The sequence below is a fragment of the Apis cerana genome, linkage group LG1, assembly GCF_029169275.1.
Source record: "Apis cerana isolate GH-2021 linkage group LG1, AcerK_1.0, whole genome shotgun sequence".
NCBI classification, from domain to species: Eukaryota; Metazoa; Arthropoda; class Insecta; order Hymenoptera; family Apidae; genus Apis; species Apis cerana.
In genome coordinates, this window is record NC_083852.1 from 19574812 (window position 1) to 19599930 (window position 25119).

Genomic DNA, 25119 nt, shown 5'->3' on the forward strand with positions numbered 1-25119 from the left:
GATGTTGTCCACCGGATGAAATACGGCAGAACCAGCTGTAGCAAATGGAGTCGGCCGGCAACATTTAACGCGCAAGTTTTTCGCGAAACTCGTCGTACATAATGTATGATTTACGCCCTGCCCCCCCGTGTGTCAGCCTTCGTCGGCGGCTGGGCGCAGGTGAAAAATATAATGCGCGTAAACACGATGGAGCGCCTGATACACATTTTCGCGTGATCCTTCGATATGGAGCTACAGAGAGAGAGAGAGAGGAAAAGAAAAAAACAAACGAAATACAGGTCAAACGGTGTCGTACCTACCTTATCTAATCTCTCGCGTGTTCTCGGATCAACTCTTTTTATTCTTTCCTTCTTTCTTTCCTTTTTCTTTCGTTTACCAATCGGAATAACGGCTGATCGAAAGGGACGCTCCATTTCCAATCGTTTCGAACGAAAGCGCGTAACTCGAAAGAAATCGGGGACAAATCTGAACAGAGTTTGGCAGAGTCTGTAAATTAAATAACCAGGCTCGGATTATCCGGTAATCAGCCGAACGATCGATCGATGGAAACAACAATTGGCGGCGAGTCGTGGAAATTTATACTTGTGAAATTTTCGTGAATGAAACCAATGGATTTGAAACGGGCCGATCTTTGAGGCGAAGTTTGAGGGTAGGTGTGGCAATAAGGGTATAATGCGAGTATTAAATTGGCATAGACAGGGAGGCTGTAGGAAAAGGGGTAAGAGAGCGGTTTGCAAGGATAGGTAGGTAAGTCGGGGCTTAGCCCGGTGACACAGTAAGCAGAACCAAGCCATGAAGCTTACGGCCGGCTCCGAGTTGTTATAATGGGATCCGGCTAAACGCAAGCCGATTTTAACTCTTCGCCGCAGTACTCGGCCAAGTTCAAGGCCATTGTCTTCTACCACGCTGAAAGTGAACGGTCGACACCCGCAAACCCGTCTAAAATCGTTACTCTCTCCCGGAAAAATCCAACCATTCAAGAAGAAATATCCCATAAATACATCTTTTCTCTACGTTCGCGTTCAAATTATTATTTTTACCTTTTCTCTTCCGATGAAACGGAACGATTTAATATTCCGCTGTACGTGAAACGTCGCAACGAACGCGAATTTCTTTTAATTCTCCCCGATGTGAACAACTGCATCTAATTATGCATCGATACGAAACTATTTCCTTCCCTCGTTCGAAAGGTATATTTCTTTCGCAACAGAAATATGTACATACATCATCTTTACTCGATATAAAACACATTTACGAAGAGGATAAATACGATAAATCGGATAAATTAAGAAGAGCGTTGGAAAAATCGGAACAGTTAGCTCGAATCACAATAAAAGATTAAAATTGGCTGTGCAAATAATTCAACGGGGGGGTTAAAAGTATCCCGTGTATCCTCTTTTGAAGTGAAAGTTGCGAAAGGGTCATCAAAGAAACTCGGTTTAGTACTTAGGTATAACGGCCGATTTGTTATAGCCCGTACATTTGATGAGTTATTACGACGTCAAAAGGTAGGCAGGTACCCGCTCCGTCCAATTAGTCAGGCAGAGGCCTGCCCGATGCCTTCGGCTGCTTTGGGGTTCTTTGTTCCCCCGAGTTTAGGCCACTTAGAGATACGCCACCCTTCACTACTCTATTAACGACCAACCCGCTATGCATGCGTACCTACAAACGCGTACACCTGCGATCCTTTAATGGACCGTAACAGGACTCTATCCACGCGCGAATCTCTCGATCATCCTCCCCTATCTCTCTCCCATCACCCACTCTCTCTCTCTCTCTCTCTCACAAACACATACATTCTCTCCGCGTTCGCAAGTTCAAGCCAGATCGTATCAAAGGGAATACGGGACATTTCGAGATAATAAAACGAACTAATTACTCCTTCTGATAATAGTTTCGAAAGATGGAGTTGGAAAGATACGAGAGGAGGAATGGAAGGGAACGGATTTTGCCAACAATTTTATCGAACGCACCGATCATTCGAATTGATTAATTATAACCTCCGTGGATTCGAGACGATTCAACTCTCCATTTTGGAAGAGAATTTTTTATTGTGATAAATAAATTCGCGATTATCATCTGTTGATTTGATCTAAATAAATAAGTGAAATTAGGTATAACGGATTGAATGGGGGGAGGGGTTGATTTGGGGAAGAGAAGAGAAATTTTTTTTATTGAGGAGGCGGGGCGCGATAGAAGCGCGAGTTAAAAGGTAAACGGCGATGAATATTGGCTTTCCCGATACGATCTCTGGGAGAGAGCGTGAAACGTTGTTATTTGCCGGTGGTAAAGAGTCGTAAATTGGTTACTTTACTTTGTCGGCCGGGCAAATGTTTTTTAATTTCGTGGAAAACAGGATAACATCGGGAAAGAACGTGTGTACGCAAATTGCGCCCGCGATTACGGTGGCCACGAGTCTGTAATTAATATGGCTTTTAATGGCTCGCGATCGATATACGGGAGCCCGCTCGAATAACGGGACGCGGCTCCGTTTTAATGTTAATTAATTTTAAGTGCATTAGCAAAATTACAACCCCGAGGCGCGGAGAACTTGCCAACATCAATGTGATTAATAGGAGGCAGAATCGCGATCTAAAAGCACCGATGGAAGAGTATCATTGGCTCGTGGCGCGTTCCTTGTCTCTCGAAATGTGTGACCAAAGTTTTACGAAAATTCGCGTTTTGAAATAATCATTCTTTTCGTGTTAACTATAATAAATTTTAATAATAAATTTAGATTTATTCAAATATGATTTCGTTCAAATATTGATATTATCCCGTATTCTTTCTATGATTTTTATTCGTATATCCTTCGGCAAATGAACAATTCTCGATTTCTTTCGCGAAATTCATCCTTCTGTAGGATATGTTTGGTCTCGTTGTGTCGAGTAAGAAATAAAGAAACGCAGAGGATGGAACAGATGATGCGAGCAAATGTCGATATTCTAATCGAGATTAGAAAGATTCTTAGCTGTTTGTTTTGTACGTGTATTTCCGTGTGTGTGTGTGTGTGTGTGTGTGTGTGTGTTGATGGTTAAATAAATCGGACAAATTTTTTTTATTAATAATATGCGATGGTTTATTTTGACGTAGGAAGATTTTCATGATAAAGCAATCATCATGTATCTTACAAGTTTAGATAGTTCTGTACATCTTGAGTCATATTTATTACAAAGTTGCTTAACGTATTCATGTGCGCACAATACGTAATCATTACGGTTTACATTTTCATTTTTCTATCATTAATTGTTATCGATATTTTTTTTTTCATTTCTTTAATTGCGTTTACGATCTAATCCATAATATACATTAGGGTTGTATACACGAAATATACACTCACGATTAAGTATGCATTTTTTTTTTAAATTGTTTTTCTTTTAATGTATTTGCCTTTTTTTTTCTTATTCGGAGACCATTACAACAGTGAAACCTGCTTTTTTTCGTATTCCTTTCCCTCTTCTGCCCCCCCTCCAAAAGTACTACGCGTATTTTTCTTTTTTCTTTATTTCATTTCATTTCATATCATTTCATTTTATTTTTTATTTTATTTTATTTTACTTTATTTTACTTTATTTTATTTTATTTTATTTTATTTTATTTTATTTTACTTTATTTTATTTTATTTTTCTTTATTTTACTTTATTTTATTTTATTTTATTTTATTTTATTTTATTTTACTTTATTTTATTTTATTTTATTTTATTTTATTTTATTTTGTTTCATTTCATTTTATTTCATTTCATTTCATTTTATTTTATTTTATTTTATTTTATTTTATTTTATTTTATTTTATTTTATTTTATTTTATTTTATTTTATTTTATTTTTGCCCGGATTACATTGAGCGTAGCGCGAAAAAAAATTCGAATTCCGATGAAAAAAAAGAGAGAGAAAGAGAGAGAGTGAATAATCGACGAGAATCTTGGAGAATAGCGTCCACGCATCCACGCAATCTTTCGGGCAAAGTGATTTTTCCAAAGCGAGATCGAAGGGATCTCCGAGCTGGCTGGATCTTCGTCGGCTTCTCGATCATCTCGGCTTCCATCTCTCACGCGTGCGCACGCTCTGCTCTTCTTATTTACAACAAAGTTCCGGCTACTGGCCGTGGCTTGATATGATAATTAATAATTATCGATACAATGCTAATCGTAAGAATAAGAATCATAAAGATAATATACTTAACACTTAATGATAACGGCAGTGGTGAGTATTCGTTCAGCATTGAGAGAAAAAAAAAAAAAAGAAAAAGAAAAAAAGCAAACGACACATTAAATCCGTTCGCGGATTCCTTTCCTCATGTTCGATGTGCTTGCTGCTCTCATCCATCTCGCCGATTGCTATTTATATATATATATATATAAGATGTCTGCTCTTTCTTTCTTCTTTCGTTTCTTAAAATAAAATATCAAAGAGTAATGAAACGCGGAATTATATGTTTCTCGATCGCCGCGAAAAATAAAAGCAAAGAAAGGAGTAAAAAAAAAAGAATTTGCGATTTGTTATCCCTCATCTTTTCTTCCTCCCCCCTTCCTCCCATTGACGCACGATTGATCAATGATCAATGTCGATGATCCTTAAACGATTGCACCGTTCGTTCGATTGTCTCTGAATTTTACGTTTCGAAGAATATATATATATATATAATAAAACAAGCGATCACGTTATCGCGCAAGTTCTCGGCGTATTTTATCTATTATGAATAACGAATTCTCTGTGTGTGAGCTTCACGATATTACCTCAAAAATATCAGCAATGGTTTACTTGTTCCTTAGGGATAGCGGGCGATTGCGAAATTAAATCAACGAAATACAATCGGTCGGAATATCGTGTTCCGATCGAAGGAATTTAGTTTAGAATTTAGGATATATTTTATTAGGAATTAAGGAAACGACAAATTGTTCTTATTAATCGTTCGAATGATAAAGAATTTCGTTCGATCATCGAATCGTATCGTATCAAAATTGTTACGTTGCTCGATTATTCCATTCGAGAACTCGCATTTGATGGAATAATCCTTCGTTAGTAAGGAGAACATTTGTTAGGAGAGATACAACTTGTGAGAGATTTTCTCTCTATCTCTCTACATATTTATATATATATATATACGTTACATTATTTAGGCAGATATTCAAGGCCGACCTAAATACAAAAGACAACGAAGAATGTATTATCATAAATTATGGCTCGATTTTTATACATAATTCCTTTTGTAAATACACATTATTTATCCATTTATCCTCTCATTCTTCCAATTCTTTCAATCTTTCCAATTCTTTCAAAAAAGGAAAAACGAAGCCAGTGAAAACTTAATTCGCTAATTAGATCGACGACAAATTATCCGATTATACATAAATCAAAAATTGTTATCCGTTCTCAGCCGCAAACGTTTCACTTTCCACGGATCGTGAAATTATTTTAAAGCGAATCCCATCCTTCGATATTGTTATTCCCTTCGGTTCTTCAGTATCGTTCACGAGGTGAAATAAATTTCCACAAAAAAGAATTACATTGTATTCAATACGGCAACCACTGCACACCAAACGCACTGCAATACCATCGTTGAAAGTTCGAATGCTCTGTGAATGCACGTGTATCTATATATATGTATGTACGGCGATATCCGGGCGCGAGAATTCGCGTAAAATTCGGTTAGAAACAAAAAAGAAAAAAAAACAAGCGAAGGAAAAGGAGAAGAATGGAGAAACGCGAGATGGAGCGATCCGTGTTCTCTCGTTCGATCGTCCGCAATTTCATCTCAATTGTTGTCGTCGGAATCCATATTACCATTGATCTCGGAGCAATTGGGCGTCGAGTTGAGACGCCAGTTGTACGCCGCCGGTGTCGATCCGAGAGCGGTCTCTTGGCCGCGATTCAAGATTGCCGTCGATCTTCCGCTGGACCGCTATACCATCGCCTGATACTTTTGATCGGGCAGTATGTAACCGTCAGATTCGGACGAGGCGGTCATGTCGTTGGGGCCGGACGCGTTCAAATGGTGGCTGGCTAAGTGGGACATGGAGGAGGTGAGCGCCATGTTGTGGTGGTACTGGGGATGGTGATAATTTCCTTGGGGACTGTGATGCATGTGAGAGATCTGGGTCTGATAATAATCGCCGCTTGTGTAAGGGTTCTGGTAGGCATTGTAAGTCTGCCCGGCGTAACATTGGCTCGGGTTCACCGAGCCTGGTGACGCTGAACTCCAAGTGAAACCATACTCGCCGTGATGAATTTGGTTCATCGGTGGGGGGTAAGAAGACGGTGGTAACTGGCTAGAGCCCGGTGTCAGAGGAGGAGATGGGGTGGTCAGAGCGCTGTTCGCCCCGCTGCCGCCTGTCGGTGTCACCCCCAATCGTGGATACGTGGATGTCGTCGATAAGAGCGGCGAGTTAGGCCCAGGGGCCTCCTTCCCTCGTGGCGGAGACACAGGCGAGGAACGTCTACTAGGAGTCGCGGTCGAGCTCGTCGACATCTTGTTACCGTTGCTCGAGTTGCTCTGCGACTGGCTCGACCTCGGCGATCCTTTCGAAGGAGAGGCTTGCTGTTGTTGTTGTTGTTGCTGCTGCTGCTGCTGCTGCTGCTGTAACTGCTGTCTGCATTTGGCTCGCCGATTCTTAAACCAAACCTGTGAAAAGAAAGTAGGAAGAAAAGGAAGATGGATTAAGTCTCGATCGAATAATGCCTCGATGCGTATGTTCGACGTATTCTCGCTTTCCACGCTTTTCTTCTCCTCGAGAGTGGAATCAAAAGTTTGACGATAGATCGGCGAAACGGTCGGCTAGTATCTCTCGGTGGTGGGGTAGCTTCTCTTTCGCGAGGGATCGGCCGAAAAGAAAAGGTGTCCCGCCACGAGGGACGGAGGAAGAACCGTTGGCAACCGTGGGGAGAGTTAATCGGCGCAATGGGAAAGTAATCGCGGGCGGGCGGCCGTAACATTTCATTAAATCGTAACAATAACAACGAAGAGGGTGAGGGGGAGGAGGTGGAGAAGAGTTCAGGGGATTTTATACGCTTTTACACGGGTGTGTATGAAAGTTTACGCGCTCTGCGTATACGTGTGCACTATCCCCCGGGATATTCGCTTTGCCAGAACGCGTGCGCGAATTAAAATCTATCTAAAATATATCATATATGTATTTATGATATTTTATATATATATGCATGCACAACGATTTCTATTTGTCAACAGATATCGAATAATTTATCGAAAAACGCGTTCATTCGTGGTGACGTGAATGTAATAACACGCAGGAGGAGGCTCGTGATACGAAAACGCTTTAAACGAAATTGGACGAGTGTGCCGTTGCCCGTAGAAAGGAAAGAGACCTTCTTTTTCCCTCCTCTCTGCCAAGAGACAAGGATACTGCCGAGCATGAACAAAAAAAAAAAAAGTATCCCCCGTAGTAGGCCGCAAGTTCGCTCTCCGCGCAGACTTTCCCCTCTTTCACTCCCCCTCACGCACCCTCTGTAATCCGGGCACACAATGTGGCCAGGGGTGCGATCCTATGAATCTATGCCCGTGCCTTTAAAAGCAAGATCCGCCTTTATTGTTGTTATTATCGGCCAGTATTGTAACAGTTGTTACGAAGAACGCGAATCGTCCAACCGTGTACCGGGATTTCCAGTCGCCATGAATCCAGTCGCGTTGAGTTGGGTCGAGTTGAGAACGCAAGGGAAAAGTATGGTCGCGTCCCGATCTCGTCGAGAATATACAACGCACACACATACATATATACACACACATATATATATATATATGTGGGATGAACGAGAAATTGAACGTGAAGCGCGAAAAATTCGGAATCGGAAATTCCGAAGGATCGATCATCCCCGATAAGATAAGATAAAATAAGATAAGAGAGAAACCGTTCCTCTCCTTCGTTCGTCGGTCGACGAACGGATTCTCGATTCGAGAACACGACTCCCTCGTAGAGGCGAAGATCAGAGCCACGTGAAAACGTGAATATTGCGCGATATCAACCGCAAGAGGAATGATCGTGACGAGAGGAAGGAAGAGGTGTAGATCTGCGGACGAAGGCGAAGGGAGAGAGAGAGAGAGAAAACGCCCATTACCGGCCCGTGTTTGCACAACGACACCCCTCTCCCCTTCCCTCCTCCCTCCTCCTCCCCCCAGAAACAACACACAACTCGCAGCTACCCCAAAAACCAACTGAACGGGTCCTGGTGCCATCCCCGGTGGAAGCCCTCGGGGCGAACCACAGTCAGTTTCTCTCCACTACTCTGTGTATCGATGGCTAGGTGTAAATTGCATCACCATCTGGTTAGCATCCAACATGGAAAACCAACCCATTTGCCAGTGAGCTAGAGCAGCTGCGTTGACAGTTTAGTTATGACAAATATATTTTCTTATTTGCGCTATTAATATATATATATATCATATAGGAAGAAGGAAAAGATATCATTAGAAGATAATACGTGTGATTCGTCTGTTGGAGAACATTGGAATCTACTGAGAATCGATGCCCGCATCATTCGCGATAATTTTTAATTTATCGAGTGGAGATCGGAACAGTTACGGATATTTTTTTTCGCGATATCGAAGATTATCGTGGAAGAGGAATTTAATACGAGAATAAATTCGTAAGGTAAACCTGTTCGCGAGGAGAAGTTTATCGCCCTCCCATCCCTGTCGGTTGGTGGCGATGGTAGCAGTAGCCGGGTAGTAGGCTCGTCTCTTTTTCACCGAGAAAATAACGTTTTGACGCGCTCCTCGATCGTAAATGATGGACGAACGACCTGGCGCATTCAAACGTAGCAAACATCGCGCGCAGCTGTGTCGTTCTCTCGCAGAGAGGACAGGCGTATAGAAACTCGCGAGCGAGACAGAACGAAGGGCTATAATCCAGGAACAAATCAACTATATGTTGTGTTCCATACATCGTGCTTCTGTGTTCCACCTAACACACCTCTACTCCCCTTCCCACCACCCCTATAGGGTATAGATAACTCTGTACGGAACGGAATATACAGCTCTCTCTCTCTCTCTCCTCTCCTCTCCCTCGAAAACTTTTAGATCCCCTCCCTCCTCCCTTATCCACCTCTCCCCTTCGGTATTATTCGTTCACGTGCACGATGTATGTATATTCGTGTGACGTATATATATATATATATATATGTATCACACCCTTTGCACCTTCATTCAAGGCTCGAAGGCTTAACTTCGCGTGGAAACTCCGTGGAATTTCCGGATGCGTCCTGAATCTCGGTAAATCGAGAGACTCTCGTCCCTTCCCAATGAGAAATCGCTTTAATCGAGCTCGATGACTTCCGACCTCGTCCGGCAAGATGCTTTTGATTCGATACGTATCTGTAAATGCATAAATTCGACCGTTCTCCATCGAATGAAAAACGAAAAGTGAATCGTTCAACGAATAGGCGAATCCCTAAGCGGAGGGGGGCGCGATGGAATGGCGATTCGCGATCGCCTGTGTACATTCGCCGCGAGGGCCATCCCGAAATAAAGATGTTACGAGGACCGCAATAAAAGCGTCAACGAGCTCGTCTATCAATGTACAGCCACGGGTGGGACAATGGCGGAAAGCGGAGGGACGTAGGGCGCGACACCGCGTTGTGTAAATACCTTAAATCTCGTCCATGCTTGCCGAGGCACGAAACACTCCCATTCCCCTCTGTCCCTCTCCTATACTCGTTGCTATCGCTCGACCGAGATTGTCACTGTCGTTTCTCCCGTGACTTGTTGGATAGGGTAATCCGTACGCGACGAATAAAGCCGACGAATTCTCCTCTTTTCGATTCGCTCCCGCGGAATCGATTTTTTCGTCGGCATGCAGGCGGATAACAATAACGGTTCGTTCGGGAGGAGAGAAGAAAGAGGGGAGAAAGGAAGGAAGCGGAGTGAATAAAGGAAGAGGAGAGGTAAGAAAAGGAGTAAAAGAAGGAAGAGAAAGATAAATTCACCTGGACTCGTGATTCCGGTAGATTAATTTTCAGTGCAACTTCTTCTCGCATAAAGATGTCCGGATACCTCGTTTTCGTAAACAATCCTTCCAACACGTCCAATTGCGCTCTGGTAAACGTTGTCCTCTCTCTGCGCTGTTTCCGCTGATTCATCCCTGAAACAATCGAGGCGAATCACAATTAGAAAGAAACTCCGCCACTCGAACGAATATTATAATCGAATTTCGAACGTAGCCTAGCCTCGTGATTTTCCATCATTTTTCCAACAACTTTTCTTTCCTTCCTCTCTCTCTCTCTCTCTCTCTCTCGATTCGAAAACAGATAGGTCGAAGATGATTTTCGAGAGGCTTTCAACGACAAAAGGGTATAAGGCATCGGTGTGGTACCGCAGACCGGAGGACAGAAAAGGGGGTGGCGCAGAGGGGTGTAAGCGTTGCGAGGTCGCGATAGCGTAATTTTGAACAGTTCCCCGCTACGACCCACCCTCCTCTACCTTCCTCGTGCCATCGAGCCTCGCTTGCCTCGTTCCGGGACCCACGTAATCCGCTTATGAGGGGGGGTCACAGGGGCGGCGGGGCGGGCGGGCTGGGGGAGGAGAGGAGAGGAGAGGAGAGGAGGGTGGGGGACGGGGGACGACAAGTCAGGACGGCGGCGGGACGGGGGCCGGGGGAGGAGGGGGGGTACACCCCGGAATACACGACCATCCGAAGAGGACCAAAGTCGCGGTTCGTTCCCAGCTGCCTCTCTGGAAACGATGGTACCCAACACGCCAACGTACAACAGTTCCAACCAATAAAAAGAAGAGGTTGGAAAACTGCGCTTCGCCAGTGTCTCCCGGTTGGAAGTTGGATCGTAAAGTCGAGGAAGGAATGGTGTGCGGGGGGAAGGAGGGGGAGGGTACCGGTCCAAATCATCGCCCAACTGGGATGCTACGCGATCGTCGTGTATTTATTTTTAAGAGACCGGATATTATTATTGTTATTATTATTATTGTGCGTGAATTAATTACACCGTTTCGATCAAAAAATTACGGCCATTGTCTTTTTCCCTTTTTTTTTTTCCTCTTTAGAATCGATATAATCGAGCGTGTAAAGTTAAGAGTGGGGGGGGAGGGGGAAGGGGGAGGTCGAGGTAGGTAGGATGATGATTGCGAGGTAGGAGTACAATGGTGTAGCAAAAAGAGAAAGCATCGGTGAGTAGGTTTAACAGGCGGAGAGGAGAGCGAACGAAAAAGGAGGAGGAGGAGGGAGGAGGAAGAAGAAGAAGAAGAAGAAGAAGAAGAAGGAGAAGGAGAAGAAGGGAGAGGAATTAAAAGCGGTAGCTCCACTACCGCGAACGCGAAGTGGAGAATGGTTTACGACGAGGAGAGAAAGCGAGCGAGATATTGTACGAATCGTACGTACATTTATCCCTCTTCCCGTTAAATCCTCCTATGGAAGAGAAGGGATAAGATTACAATTATTAATAGATGCGCGTCGATGATCGTGCTACCGGTCGGTCCATCTTCCAACTTTTAAATCCGACTTTCTCGAAACAATAACTTTATTCGAAAGATCGATCGACTTTTCCGTAATAAAATAATTTTCATCCATACATTGCCGCGATTTTAAACACCCGTCTGATCGAACGATTTATATTTCCAATGGAACAGCTTCTACTAGCAGAAATTTATCGCTATCGCTATAGAATTGGACTGGACGGCACGTGAAAAAAATTAATCCACAAGCGTTCGTCGATGAAAAGCGACAACGAGGCGAAACTTCAAAGAAAGAGAAGGAGTGGTCTTGTGGTATATCTATCTGTCCCTCTCTCTCTCCCTCTCTACCTCTCTGAACTCTCATTCCCTTAAGGAACGATAAGGACGAGTAACAACGACGAAGCGAAGGATGATGACGATGACGCCAAAGATGATGCATACACACGTGATCGCCGGCTAACGAACTGGTCGAGTCGGTTATCTGGTTGTACGTGTGGCCAGATCGTCGAGAATGATTGCGGCCGGGCACAATGTAAAATTCCATGGTCGGCTACCGTGGTCGCAACGATGGCCACGACACGCCCGCGATCATTGAATCTATGATCCGTATCTTCCGTTGTGCGCGGATATCCAAGCGAGCAGAGGTCGGGCGAAAGGGGATGAGAGTGCTTCTGGGCTTCGAAAGAGAGAGGAACGGATCCAACGCGGAGAGAATGCTTGATTGTCGAGTGGGCGTTAGCGCTACCGTTAACGACGGCCTTTGCCGACGGCTATACATCGGCCCCTGTGAAAGCCAGGCCCTTATCCACCAACGAGACAATGGAATTCCGATTATGGTCTTCCGCCTGCCTCCGCGCGGCGTCGAGTGGGCGCGCGAGGAAAAGCCCTTCGTTTGCTTCCAATTCTACGTACGCGGGAGACCAGATTCGAAACTCCAGTTTAAACAGATAGCACGTCCAAACTTTCCGCGAATTCTGCTTCTCCGCTTCCTCGTTTTGAACCTCGCCTTGCAACTTTTTCTTCTCGTTTTCGAAATATTTCTGAATTTCTTTCCTCGTATTTCTCGTCTTTCGAGCATTCTCTGTTTCACGTGCTTCCAATTAGTGCTTTTGTCGTTTCGAATTTCGAAATTATTTGCAAACACCGTAGAAATGTATAATTTATTTACATTCCTAAAAAAGGGAAGCGGAAAGAGAACGATAAAAATATCCATCGCGTTTCATTGCGAAATGTAATTTCTTCCTTCCCGTTGTCGATGCCGTTACGTCGGTCGATAGTTTAATACCGCTTCGAACGTCGTCCCGACGATTTAAACGACGGACGAATTTCAAAACGTATCGAAAATTGGGAAAATTTTTTTGGGGGAGGAGAATAAATTCGGATACACGGCGAAAACCGGCTAGCTAAGCAACCCTAATGGGACGGCAAACACCCGCTGCGTCCTGGAGTATGATTCGATTTATTATCGTGAGCGCGAGACGAGGCCTGGGGGTTGATACAAGGGTTGCTCTGGCTCATTGGCCCACAACGAGATCAGACGCGACCCTAATAGCAAATTCGTTTTCCGTTTATTGGATTCTTCCTTCCCCTCGGCGCGGGGTCTCGTGTTTCGAGCTTTCGGCAAACGGAATCACGGAGGAAGTCAATGGACCGATAACAAAATTTCACAGTAATTTCCCCCCGCCCTCTTCTCCCAGACAACCCCTCTCTCTTCGAACGAGATACGATTCGCGATCGATTCACGACTTCTTCAACTTAAACCAAAACAAATAGACGCCATCTCTATATTCGCGTCTATTATAAGAGGCGATTACCCGTAAGGCATAAAGGCATCGAACGGAGATTGAAATTTAATCAATCCTCCCTTTCTCTCTCTCTCTCTCTCTTTCTCGTCAGCAATATTTTTCACGCGTTTCGAAAGAATGAATGAAATCACGCGAAATGAATTACACGAGCGCTTACTATCCGCGATACGTATCTAAAACTGTACACGCAATATGAAATATGGTGATTCTAGGGAACGTGGCGCGATTAAGCTCCTCGCTCGCTCGCTCGTCGCAACGTTCCTACGCGTGTACGTACACTTTCTCGGATAATAAATAACGGGGGAGACACGAGTGAAGAAAAAATTGAGGAATTAAGGCGAATAACAAGGAACGAGCGATTACGCGTCGAGGATCGTCCCCCATGATCGTCGAAGTTGGTCAAGTTCGAACTCGAGTAAATTGATAAAGCGCGTTTCGGTTAATCGAGAGAAGAAGAAGAAGAGGAGGAAGAAGAAGAAGAAGGCGATCTTGTGGACGATCCTTGTGAAGACTCGGAATCTCGTCCCGCGGGCAGGAGGAGGAGGCGGTTATTGGTTATTTCGGTATTCATAGAATACAAGATGCGAAATTCGATGCGGCAAAACCGAGAGAGGAGAGTGGGCGGTCGAATATCGAGAGGAAAGAACGAACTCGATCGGAAAGGGAAGGGAATCGAAAATTAATTAAAAGCTAAAATACGAACAGGGCCCGCTAGTGATGGGGAACGTGGAAGGGAGGGGGGAGGGAGTCTGGATTATTCGGAGGGGGGACCGTGGGATGATAGCACGTGCCGCCACCGATGAGAGACGGAATTCTAAAAGGCCATCAGTTACGAAAACATTTGGCCGACTTTGCGTTTACGGTATGACCTCCGTGAAATCGCTGCGTAAAGCAGATAACCGCGTACGGGATCGTTTATCTTTCGCCGCTTTCGCTGCGTATAACCGCATTATTTCTTCCCCCTCCCCCTCCTTTCGAAGGAAGACGCGCAGAACGTGTTCGATGCGAGAGTTAAAATCGAGGCACAGAAAGAAAGAGAGAAAGAGAGAAGCATCGCGCCAACTTCTTTTTCGACGGAACGAACGGAAAGAAACGCGTGTGGCCTTCGGATCTAGCCGTTCTTACGCGGTAATCTAGCAGAGAGAAGCATAAGTAAGTAACGAAATACCAACACGCATCCTGGACAAGCGAATAATCGGATAAGCTTCGTGTTACCGTCTTCCAACCGATGCCTTTTTCCTTCGCTCTTTCCTCTTCTGTGTCCACCTGCTTCGTGTAACGTATCCACGTACGTTTTTAAAAGGAAAAAAAAAAATACAGGTACTCGTGGAAAAGTAGCGTCCATTCTCGAACGGACGAATTGGATTGGAAAGAAGCGAGCGTTGTGGAAAATTTGCAACGGGGGGAAGGATCCAGCCATTTTTGAAATTGTAAATTGGCCGGATTATCGGGCGGATGGAGAAATTAGAAATCGACGGTTCGTTCCACCAAGTACGTACAACACGTGTCGGGGAAATAGATTCAAGTATCGATATCGTTGTACGTGATATTTCACTCAGACTCGAGTGTTTATCCTGCAATTAGCAGGGCCGGACCTGTGTATTTGGATCCCTTCCCTTCGAGGACCGTCCGCCTACTCAATTTATCCCGTGACACGCGTCCAACGATCCCGAATTCTTCTTCCCTATTCGTACCGCAAGATTTCTCTCCGTTCGCTTTCGCCTCGTTTCCTGCTTGTTTAGCCCGTTATTTTGTGGCCACTTCGTAACAGAGATGGGCGCACGTGTTCCCGCCACGTGCCACCCTTAACCTGACGCCTAATTGACCGATTGAAATTCTATCGAATTGACAATCTCCCCGATGAAACGTTAAATCGCCATCCCGCTTCGCGTTCAATTCTTGCCAAATTACATCAAAATTTCAATTTTTATCAAAGAAATAAAAATAAATAAAATTCCAATTTCTCAAAGAGGATGAAAGAAAAGCGAATTACATTAAGAAGAAGAAGAAGAAGACGAAGAAGATCGAATACACTCGTTCCTTTTTCCAGGTTATTGGAATTCGATTCTAGCCATTGAATATCGAATAAAAAGAATCAGAGGCGTGGATGTTTACGCGTCACGATCCCTCCGCCGAGAGGCGGAGGAAGTTAAGTGGACGGGCAATTTCTCTGTGACAACAAATAGTAGTAGTCGAATGAGAAAAGGGAGAGGCATGTGACGCGTTTCCCACGTACCCGGTGGCTCTTCCATCCATCCATCCCCGAACAACGGGGAGAGAAACCTCGGCGCGTTAACGACAACGTTTCGACACCCCTCCCCTTCGGACCCACCCTTCGCCCGGAGCTACTGTCTCTTTTTTACTCGCCCCCTCGAACCCCACCGTCCGATTGCATAATAAAATAAATACTGTCACAGCGCAGCGGCCAAACATTCTTCGGCCTTCGAATTATCCGACACGAACTGCCTCTTTCACGGCACGCGACATTCCTAGCTTCGACCGATTTCGTACGGTATTCCGTGATGCTAGATTTCACCGCGAGGCTCGAGGCTACAATGGAGTCGTAACGGAGGAGAAGAAAAATTCGGCAAAAAAATCGGACGATCGTTTTTGGAAAAATTCTTGGAATAATTCAAAGTTAGACCGCGACAGTTCATTGAACGCGAAAGCAAACGAACTATGAAATTAATTAATCCGTTACTGGATATCCAGTTTCGAAATCATTTATACTTTATGCAAATTGGTTGTCGCGAAGTTGTATTAACGGGTCTCTTTTTTCTTTTTTTTTCTCTTTTATTCGCAAATATCAATGATTCTATCATTCATGCTCCAATAACGATCTTAAGATCAAGATTTAACTCGTAGTTAGTTCACTGATACGTGTATACGTTTACTTCGAACAGTATTTACTTGTTAACAATTCTTTATTAAATTCTACTCATCCGAAATCCTTTATTTTCCCGAAAACCAACACAAATATCTTATCATAATCCCTTATCATACTATGCAATCCAAGGTATAACCGAAAAAAAACTTACGAGTCGAGAAAGAAAGTGTGAGCCTAAAAGTGTTCGAAAACGAAGCCCCCTCTCTCCCTCCCTCTGTGTATAAATCGCCGTTCCACGTTCTACGCTTCTTCGACTTATCTTTACCCGAGGAATCATCCTCTTTTCGGCTCGCGCCAGGGTGCACGGCGAGCGATAAAAATGCAAAACGTTTCCACGCTTCGTTACCGATTCCTCTCTCGTTTTGCAGCGGCCACGAGCCTTGTTTCTACCCCGGCCTCTTCCGATCGCCTCTTTCGCGCTAACGCGTGCAGACACAGACACAGAGGGACGACACTCACGACGGCTCTGCTTCCTCTCTCGTTCCACGGCTTTTCGTTGTAGCGGATACGCCTACAACGGATAGGCGGCTGGACGCGGGTACGTAGGGACCTAACGGACAGATCCGTGTTTCCATGGAAACCCACCTATCTGCGTTGGTTGGACCTATACTGCCTGCTGCCACCCTGATAAGCGGCTTACTCTCATGGTTCTCTCTACTCTTCTTCGCTGGGGCATTCCAGCCCCTTCCTCCCACCCTCTTGCCCATCATTCCAATCCCTCTCTCTCCCTCTCTCTCTCTCGCCCTCTTTCTCTTTCGCAACTTTGGCCTCCCCTCGTGAAAAAGACGAAGACGAGGAGAGAAAGCGCGGGCATGTATCCCAAGCGCGAGGACGCGCGTGGAAACGCGAAGGAAAGATGAAAGGAAGGAGTTGATCAATCGTGGGGTCCGGCCGAATTGAACGAAACGAACGCTCGAAACGACTTGCTATTGTACCGTCGCTTGTTATTTCTGATCATTCTGCTGTATCTATCTATTTTCTTTTTTTTTTCCATTTTTTACTTTTCGTTTAACCAGTTGGCGGCACCAATGATTCCGTTTTTATTCTCGACGAAACGAAAGAAGAAAGGGAGAAGATTGGAGAAGTTTGCTCCGTGATCGGAATTTATTTGACGCGATCGGATTGGAAATTAATTGCGATTTAATAAAAGAATTCGGGCAATACCTTGAAGGCAAGAAGAAACGCACGGGAGCGCCTGCCACGGAATGACTACACGGGTTGACTATAGTTAAAAAGAAGCCCTGAGTTTACTTGGATAATTTTGTATGGCTTCAGTCGATGCATCGATTTGCATGACAATCAATAATGGCTGGTATGGCGCACAGACCAAATACTTTTACTAGGAGATAACAGACCGCACGATTCGCGAAATGCAGGAAACGTGTATCATCCATCGAGCAATGAGATCGGGGGCGTAAAACTCGGATAAATGGTACGAAATGTTTGCAGCTACCAAATAAATCCATCCAATACGTATTTAATCGTATCAATCCTTCGTTCCCAATCAAACGAATGTTCTTTTTAAAGCCTCGTAAAAAAAACGCAAGAATAAAATAATTTTTGGGGAAATTTGAGATGGGTAAACGATTCGTATTTACGACACCGAAGCTGTTGAAGGCAATGAAAGAAAGGAAATATTTTTCTAAACTTTTCGCATTTGCTCGTACTTTTTCTTTTTTGGTAAATGAAAATCGAATTAAACCAATTTCTAATTTTTCCTTTTTTCACCAGATCAGAAACGAGAAAGTTTATGCGAAAAGAGGAAAAATTGAATCGTTAAAAGAAACGTTCCGACGAACAGCTAACGCCACCTCACGCTCGTACATCAACACTTTCACTTGCTCGAAAATGACAATATCCTTTGTTCCATTACCTATCGCAACCAACGAACTATTGTCGCATTCACAGGTAAATGACTACTACTTGTCAAAAATAAAAGACCCGGAAATCAAGGAAACAAAGGACATTTTAAATGTCGAGAAAAACTTTAACTTAACAAAGAAAAAAATTATTTTTCTAAACGACCAACTACCCTTTTCACCTATTAAATTAAATTTCTTTAAAGTACCGTTCCCGCGTAGAACTAACTTGAAACGATAATAACTCTAATATCGTAACATCCATTCTTCGCTACCGTTTCTTTTTTTTTAATTTTCCACAAGCATACTCCGAAACTCGTTTATCTCCGAAGAAATCGAGAAATCGGTCGTGGAACTCGATTATTGTCTCCGGGCCAAGAAAAAAGTCAGAAAAAGAAAGCACGATTGTTTGAAAGATTCGGAGGCGCGATACGTATGTGAGATAAAGTGACTAACCTTGAGGAAACGCAGCGAGGCCGTGCTCCAAGGGATGAGGGTGAGGATGACCGTGAGTAGCGAGGGCGAACGGCGAAGGTAGGCCAGGATGCGGTGCACCCGGGTGCGGGTGAGAGTGCGGATGTGGATGAGTACCAACCCCCATTGCTGGATGACTATGGGGATGGTACTGAGGACTACCGGTGGGGGCGCAAGTGGCGCCCGCCGCCTTCAAGTACCCCGCCATGTAACCCGCGAGGCAAGCCAGCTCACCCGCCACCGCTGCACCCTTATCGCGCTCCCTTATCTCTTGACCCCCGCCCTCCTCCACCGCCCACCAGCTGTTCTCCTCCCGATGATTGTTCTGGCTCGCCTGCGAAGATAACTTCGCGCTGTTCTCCGGCACCTTCGGCGTCGGCTCCTGTGATACCGACACGTTGCCGTTTCGCCCGCAACAGTAACCTTCGTAATCCTCCACCTGAAACCATAATTTCGCCATCGTGTTAGCGCAGAGAAGTAGGTATAAAGAAAAAAGAAAAAAGTCTGCTACTCGATTTTGATGGATTTCGATGAATTCGTTTTCTTGGGAAACTTTGTTATAAATGGATGAATATATTCTTGAGGGGTAAATTGATAAATTGTTTCATTTTTCTTCGGTACGGAATATTATATATATATATATGTCTTTTTTTAATATAAGTCAAAATTGGTTAAATTTATTTATGCTTAAGATATTACTTATAAAAGGATATTATAAAATTAAAATCGCAATGATAACTTACAAGTCTTTGATTAAGCTCGGGGTACTGCGTGTAGTCCATTTAAGCGAAATCCAATAAACTCAGGGAAAGATTTTTCGTCTCTGTACTACGTTATCTTAAAATTGTCACTGACTTGTTTCGTTGTCGTATCACTGTCCATTTTATTTTACTTTTAAAATTTCTCTGACTACTCTTCCTCCGACACTGTTGCTCGTTCGAGAAGTATGATAGAATTGACGGGCAAATTTGCCAGCTACAAGTTTACCCCGTGTAGGTAACTATCCCCACCTTTTAACAGTTTAAATAGTTTTTCAGGCCCTTTATCCCTTCCCCGTAAACGAGGGTGGGGATTTCGGAACAGACCTTTTGGCACGAACAAGGATACTCGTAGGAATGGCTGGTCTTGGCCCGTCCTTTTGACCAATGATACACAACTTGCTTCGATTAACCCGGATAACAATTAAGCCCCGTTATTTAACTTCGATCGCTCTCACTCACGACCCTTCGCTTTCCCTTTACTTTCTATTCACAAATTTACCCCAAAACTGTCATCGCGTATGAAAACTTATTATCGACAATTATAGACGCTCATCGCTTCGTTCGAATAAGCTGGAAGCATATATAAAATCGATGGTGTAAAATTAGAAGGGATACAATCGATCCAAATAGCGGCGCGTGCTAAACCGGAAGGAAACCGAGAGGAAGAAGGGAGGGTTTCTATGTTAAAGAGGCGGCTTATCCGAAAAACTTAACTTCCCACTAGACGCTAAACGGCTAAATAAACTTGCAAGTTTTTATTCGACGGACGGACAAAGTGGAGATACAATGCGTGGAAAAAAGATGGTGCAAGAGGAGAGGAGGACGATGCACGTTGGTAGGTATGTTTACACGGGGGCATTATGGCGGATAATGTTTGTTATAGGCGTCTATGCTCTAGAGCCAGGAGAGGCGAGACTATCCGACGTTAAAAGGCCAGCCTGGTCGATCCGCTTACGGCGGATGAGGCTCAAATTGAGTGAGAGATAGTGAACTCTCGTGCAACGAGTTGCACGAGCATCACACATGTCTCGATGGGCACACCATGCATATTTATATACACGTTACTTCGCAATTTATAGCGTATCGCGTAATAATTTCGTTGATAATCCAATACACGCACCAAGCAACCAAGGTATAGCGGATAGAAACAATACGTGAAGTGTAATGCGATACGTGTAAATACATCGATTCCGTGTAAATCGAATCTTTTGTGTACGGATTTATCGCGAAAAGGAAAAATTAACCATTAGATTATTATATTATGAAAGTGAAATCGTTCGCTTCGAGGCAATTAAATTCTTGTCGTTCCTTTCATTATTAGTGAAGTATTAAAACTTCACTAAAAGTTGTTTCTTTCCTCCCCTTTCCCCGTTGGAAACTATGTATCTATCAATTCGTTCCTGAAGAGTGGACGGATATCGAAACGCAAAAATTTTAGGTAAAATTTTGAACGGAAATTTAACTGTTATCGAAAAATGGCAGAAAGTACATCGTATGATAAAAAACTTTCAACGACGAATATTCGAAACGATATAAAGATTCTACTTGTTGTATTTGAAAAAGATATATTCAAGTATTAAACGATACTTATTAATTTTTCATCGTCAAATCACTATGCACTTTTTACGTTACGATCGAAAGTTTATCTTACAAACAAATGCTTTTTATTCTCCAATGTTTCAAATTAAAGTACAGTTATTTAAAATGTTTATTTAGTAAGTATTTTTACGGTTGGTTTTTTGGGAAAAGAAAAACGTTTAAAGTCTTTACGGTTAAAATGATTTTATATTCATGTAGAAAATAAGAAATAAAAATTATTTTCGAGTATATACCATATTGTCATAAAATGTTGAAACGAAATCGTCGAAGTGTTACCTGTGAACAAGTATTAACTGCGAAAGAAAGTATGGTAGATTGCTCTACCTGTGTTGCAGGCCCTCCTTAATCAAGGAATTAATAACACTTTGGCAAAAATCTTTTCTTCCAAACCCATTGTCAATGGGATAGGACAGAAGGGTACTATTGCGATTTGTGGTTAACAGCCCAAAAATATCTTATTTTTGGAAAAACTCTTGAGCTGTTGCCAAATCAACTGAATATTGTCTGTTAGCGCCCTTCTTCGGCATTAGACTAACCTCGGTAAACAGCAGCTACAGGGTGTCGGTGACCAGTCTTCAAAAATGCATGCAGCTAATACCTTATATACCTGAGAACTTGTATTCTGACAGCTGATTCTATCCTTTTGTAAACTTGTACGCATCGTCATAAATTTATCACAATTCATTTGCTTGTTACTTATTAAGAAAAAAATCGTTTCTTCCTTTCTTTTTTTTTTTTTTTTTCTTTTAAATAGTTTTACATCGATAATAAAATTTTTCAAATAATATTTAATTTTCGTTCGGTTTTAACTCTCGTTTCTTTCTATCACGATTTTGCCAATAAAATCAGGATCAATTAAAGCATCAAAGGAAAATTAGAATTTCCAATGGAACGTAAAATTATTCAGAAATTGTTTAACGAAAAATACAATTGTTAATATTTTAATATTTTTAATAAAAAAAAATAGATATTTTTTATTTCGTGAAACGATCACTTCGATAAATTTCATGTCCATCTGTCATGATATCACGATCATAATTATCGCGATTGTACAAGTTTTTTCTTTCCACTGGAATTGCCGCGAATCGAACAACGAGACGAGTCTTTTTTCGAAAAAAGCAACCAACTGTAGGAAACACACTTAATCCAAGTATTACTTTTCATTATCACGTTGATGTATTGATATATAGAAGAAAAAAAATTGAATGAATTGAAATCTATTTTTCAAGAAGATAATTGATTCTTCGTTACCTCGGCAATCTATCTTCCGAAACGGCTAATGACTAATTTTATCTCTTCACTTGTATATAATACACATTTCGTGACGATGAATAATTAAAATGATAATTAATAGTGAGACGGAATAATTGCGATAGATTGGAGTAAACATCGGATTTCTCCGTGTGATTGATGGAAAGATGGCCGCCGCATGACAGTAATGTGCTTATGTTTTCATGTTTCGTGTTGTGCGATCGTACGAAATGAATTAACATATAAGATAGACATTTTTGTACCGTATATATCGTATAATATAAATTACTCGGAGAGATGATCGGATAGAATGATCAGAACAGAATGTTCCATCTTTGATGATATTCACGATTATCATTCACGAGTGTTTGTCGTAGAATTAGAACAGACTTTAAAGATTGACGCTACTATTACACCATTTCGTTTCCTCCACCATAAAAGAAACGAAAGAAAACTTTCTTCGAGTTAGCTGAAATAATTAACTCGAGCGATTCAATCATTATTCGTCTTCTTCATTTTCAAAAACGATATAATCCGTAGTATCGATCGAGTTCCTTCGATCGAGAATTCATTCGTTTCGTATGAATAACTGAATAAGCGTATACGGCGATAGTGTTGAATTGTCAATTGATAGGGGAAAAAAAAGATTATGAGTATGAGTATATCAGGGAGAGAAGGATAGACTGCGTAGACAAGATTGCGCAAGCTTCGCCTAGCGAAAAGAAGAAGGGTCGACTAGGTAAAAAAATCTATATAAAGGTGAAAAGAGGAAAACTGGATGGGGTGGTTGGCTCGAAGAGCAAAACGGGAGAAAAGGGAGAGAAAGAGAGAGGCGTGTATCGAGTTTGCGCGTTTTATTCCTCCTCCTATGTTCAGGCTCCGCCCTGATGTTTTCCCTCCTCCTACTTCCCTATTCGCCCTTCGATCCCTCCTGGACCATAAGGGATCGTAACTTTCTCGACGTTTTGTATCGAAATTTTACTCCCTGAATGACGCTTGTCACGTTGTAGAATCGAGTCAAACGTGATGAATTTACGTTTACTTAAAAAAAAAAAAATATCCAATTCCTTCTTTCATTTTCACGATTACTTTCTCTTTCGTTCTTTTTTCTTTTTAAATTAAAAAAAAATCGATATATATATATATATACGATGAATGGTATCTTTGTCAACGTTTCGTACAAAAATTTTAATCCCTGGATGACAATTGTGGAATGGAATCAAATAAACTGTTGCGTTTATTAAGTTTATTAAAATACGATTCTTTTTTACTATTATTTTTTACTATTATTTTCTCGTTCTCTTCATCCATAGTCGTATAATACAAGGAATCATAACATTCTAAGTTCGTGTTTATTTAAAATGTAAATATTTTTCTATTGTCTTTTCAGACTATTTTTTATTGTACATTTTTATTTTTTTTTCTTCTTTAAAAAAAAAAAGTGCAATATTATTTATGGGGAAAGAAATCGTTGAGTACATGTTCATTTTTTATTTCTTTTCTAAATGACCTTGTCCCGTGAAAGCAATAAAGAATTATATTGCAGTGCCTGAAGTATTCTCCACAATCAGCAATACCTCGTTTCCAGACCGTTTACGACCACGATGATTACGGCAAGAAAACTACTTTCCTTGCTATTATGCTTCTACTCAAATTTTTATTGCATTATTGATGTTTCTCTTTTCTTTCTTTCTTTTTTTTTTTTTTTTAGGGAAATATTTTTATCAAACCCTAGGAGGCCTCGTTATATCGGAAAATAACAAAGTACCTGATCAGGCAAGGAGTAAAAAAACATAAGAAAGATCTTAATGCATTAACCATTTCGAGGAAATGTGCTTAATTTATTACGGCTATTACGTTTCAAATTTAAGAGTGCGCGTAATCCGATATTACGTCCCCGTAATTTTTCCTTTCAATTTTCAATTCGATTTCATTACTCGTTTCGCCGCGAAAATTATAACGATACGATCAGATCTGTGCAATACCATTAAGATCTAAAGTCGGAAAAAAAGAAAGGAAATAACGATCGCTAACTCGCCATTGAACGTTAATCCAGAGGAATTAAAACAACCATTCACGACGATCATAATCAACTTCCACCAACGCTCGACGTAACATCGAAAACACCTTGCGTTTAGATCCGCTAATAGCAGTAGTAGTAGTTGCGCGCCCGTGTGGCTGCGCGCTTCATCATTACTTTCACTGGAATTCCAATGGCGTTCGCGTAACCGGTTTAAAACGAACGCGCGGATTTCTTTCCATCCCGGTGTCGCGTTTTGGCGCCGGGATTCCAGAAATAAACGCGAGAAATATCAATCGGCCGATACCGAGTTACAGCGCACAACTTCCTCGCGTTGTCCCATTGTCGAGGAATTGAGAGCCGCGTAAAAAGCGCGTGGATCGTGGATATTCTTCGGGGACAGGCGCGCACACTCTCCGCTCCGAGAGTAAAAATGGAAAAAAAAAAAAAAAATACGCGAACCCGCTGATAGCCGGACTATGTTTTTTCAGTTGGTCGGCATAAAAAATGCGACTCCGCTCGGCTTTGTCGTCGGTGGGTAATACCCACCACCGGTGGCCCTCCCTCCTCCTCCTCCTCCTCGAAAGAAATAAAGAAAAAAGAGAGAAAGAGGATCCTTCTCGCCCTCCTTTATCCCGCCCCGTTGATGCACCGTGCTCGCTACCTTTTTCCACTCCTCTACAACACGGGTTCCTCTTCTTTACCGGCGGCATAAGCGGCGGTAAATAATAAATGATCTCGCGTCGGTGCGAGGCAGCACATAGATAGAGAGGTTTTTTCGTCGTGGCCGGGGGGGCAACACACCGCACCAACACGTTAAATACAGTCGCGTATTTACGACGGTCGGTTTGAGGTGGAGGGAGGGAGGCCGATCAGGTTCCCCGCGGGAACGCTGCGGAAGAGTAAAAACCGCGGGGAAGAGGGGGGAGGGGGCGGACGGAGGGTCCAGCCTTCCTCGACGAATTTATAGAGGAGAAATTAGGAGGTTTATAGAAGCTGTGCGCGGTAGCTAACCGTAGATCATCATTAGAGGCCCAACTGGGCTGCTATG

The 25119-nt window shown here is 42.7% G+C and overlaps 1 protein-coding gene across 1 annotated transcript; it reads right to left on the bottom strand.

The window, feature by feature from the left end:
• Positions 1 to 4843: 4843 nt before the first annotated feature.
• Positions 4844 to 19383, bottom strand: LOC108003791 (homeobox protein OTX1 A-like). The gene is made up of 4 exons (XM_062087399.1): positions 19181 to 19383; positions 18420 to 18876; positions 9936 to 10090; positions 4844 to 6621 (listed from the first exon to the last, which is right to left on the bottom strand). Exons 1-4 carry the CDS (start codon positions 19217 to 19219, stop codon positions 5902 to 5904), a joined length of 1371 nt encoding a protein of 456 aa, XP_061943383.1. The 5' UTR covers positions 19220 to 19383; the 3' UTR covers positions 4844 to 5901.
• Between the last annotated feature and the right edge of the window lie 5736 nt (positions 19384 to 25119).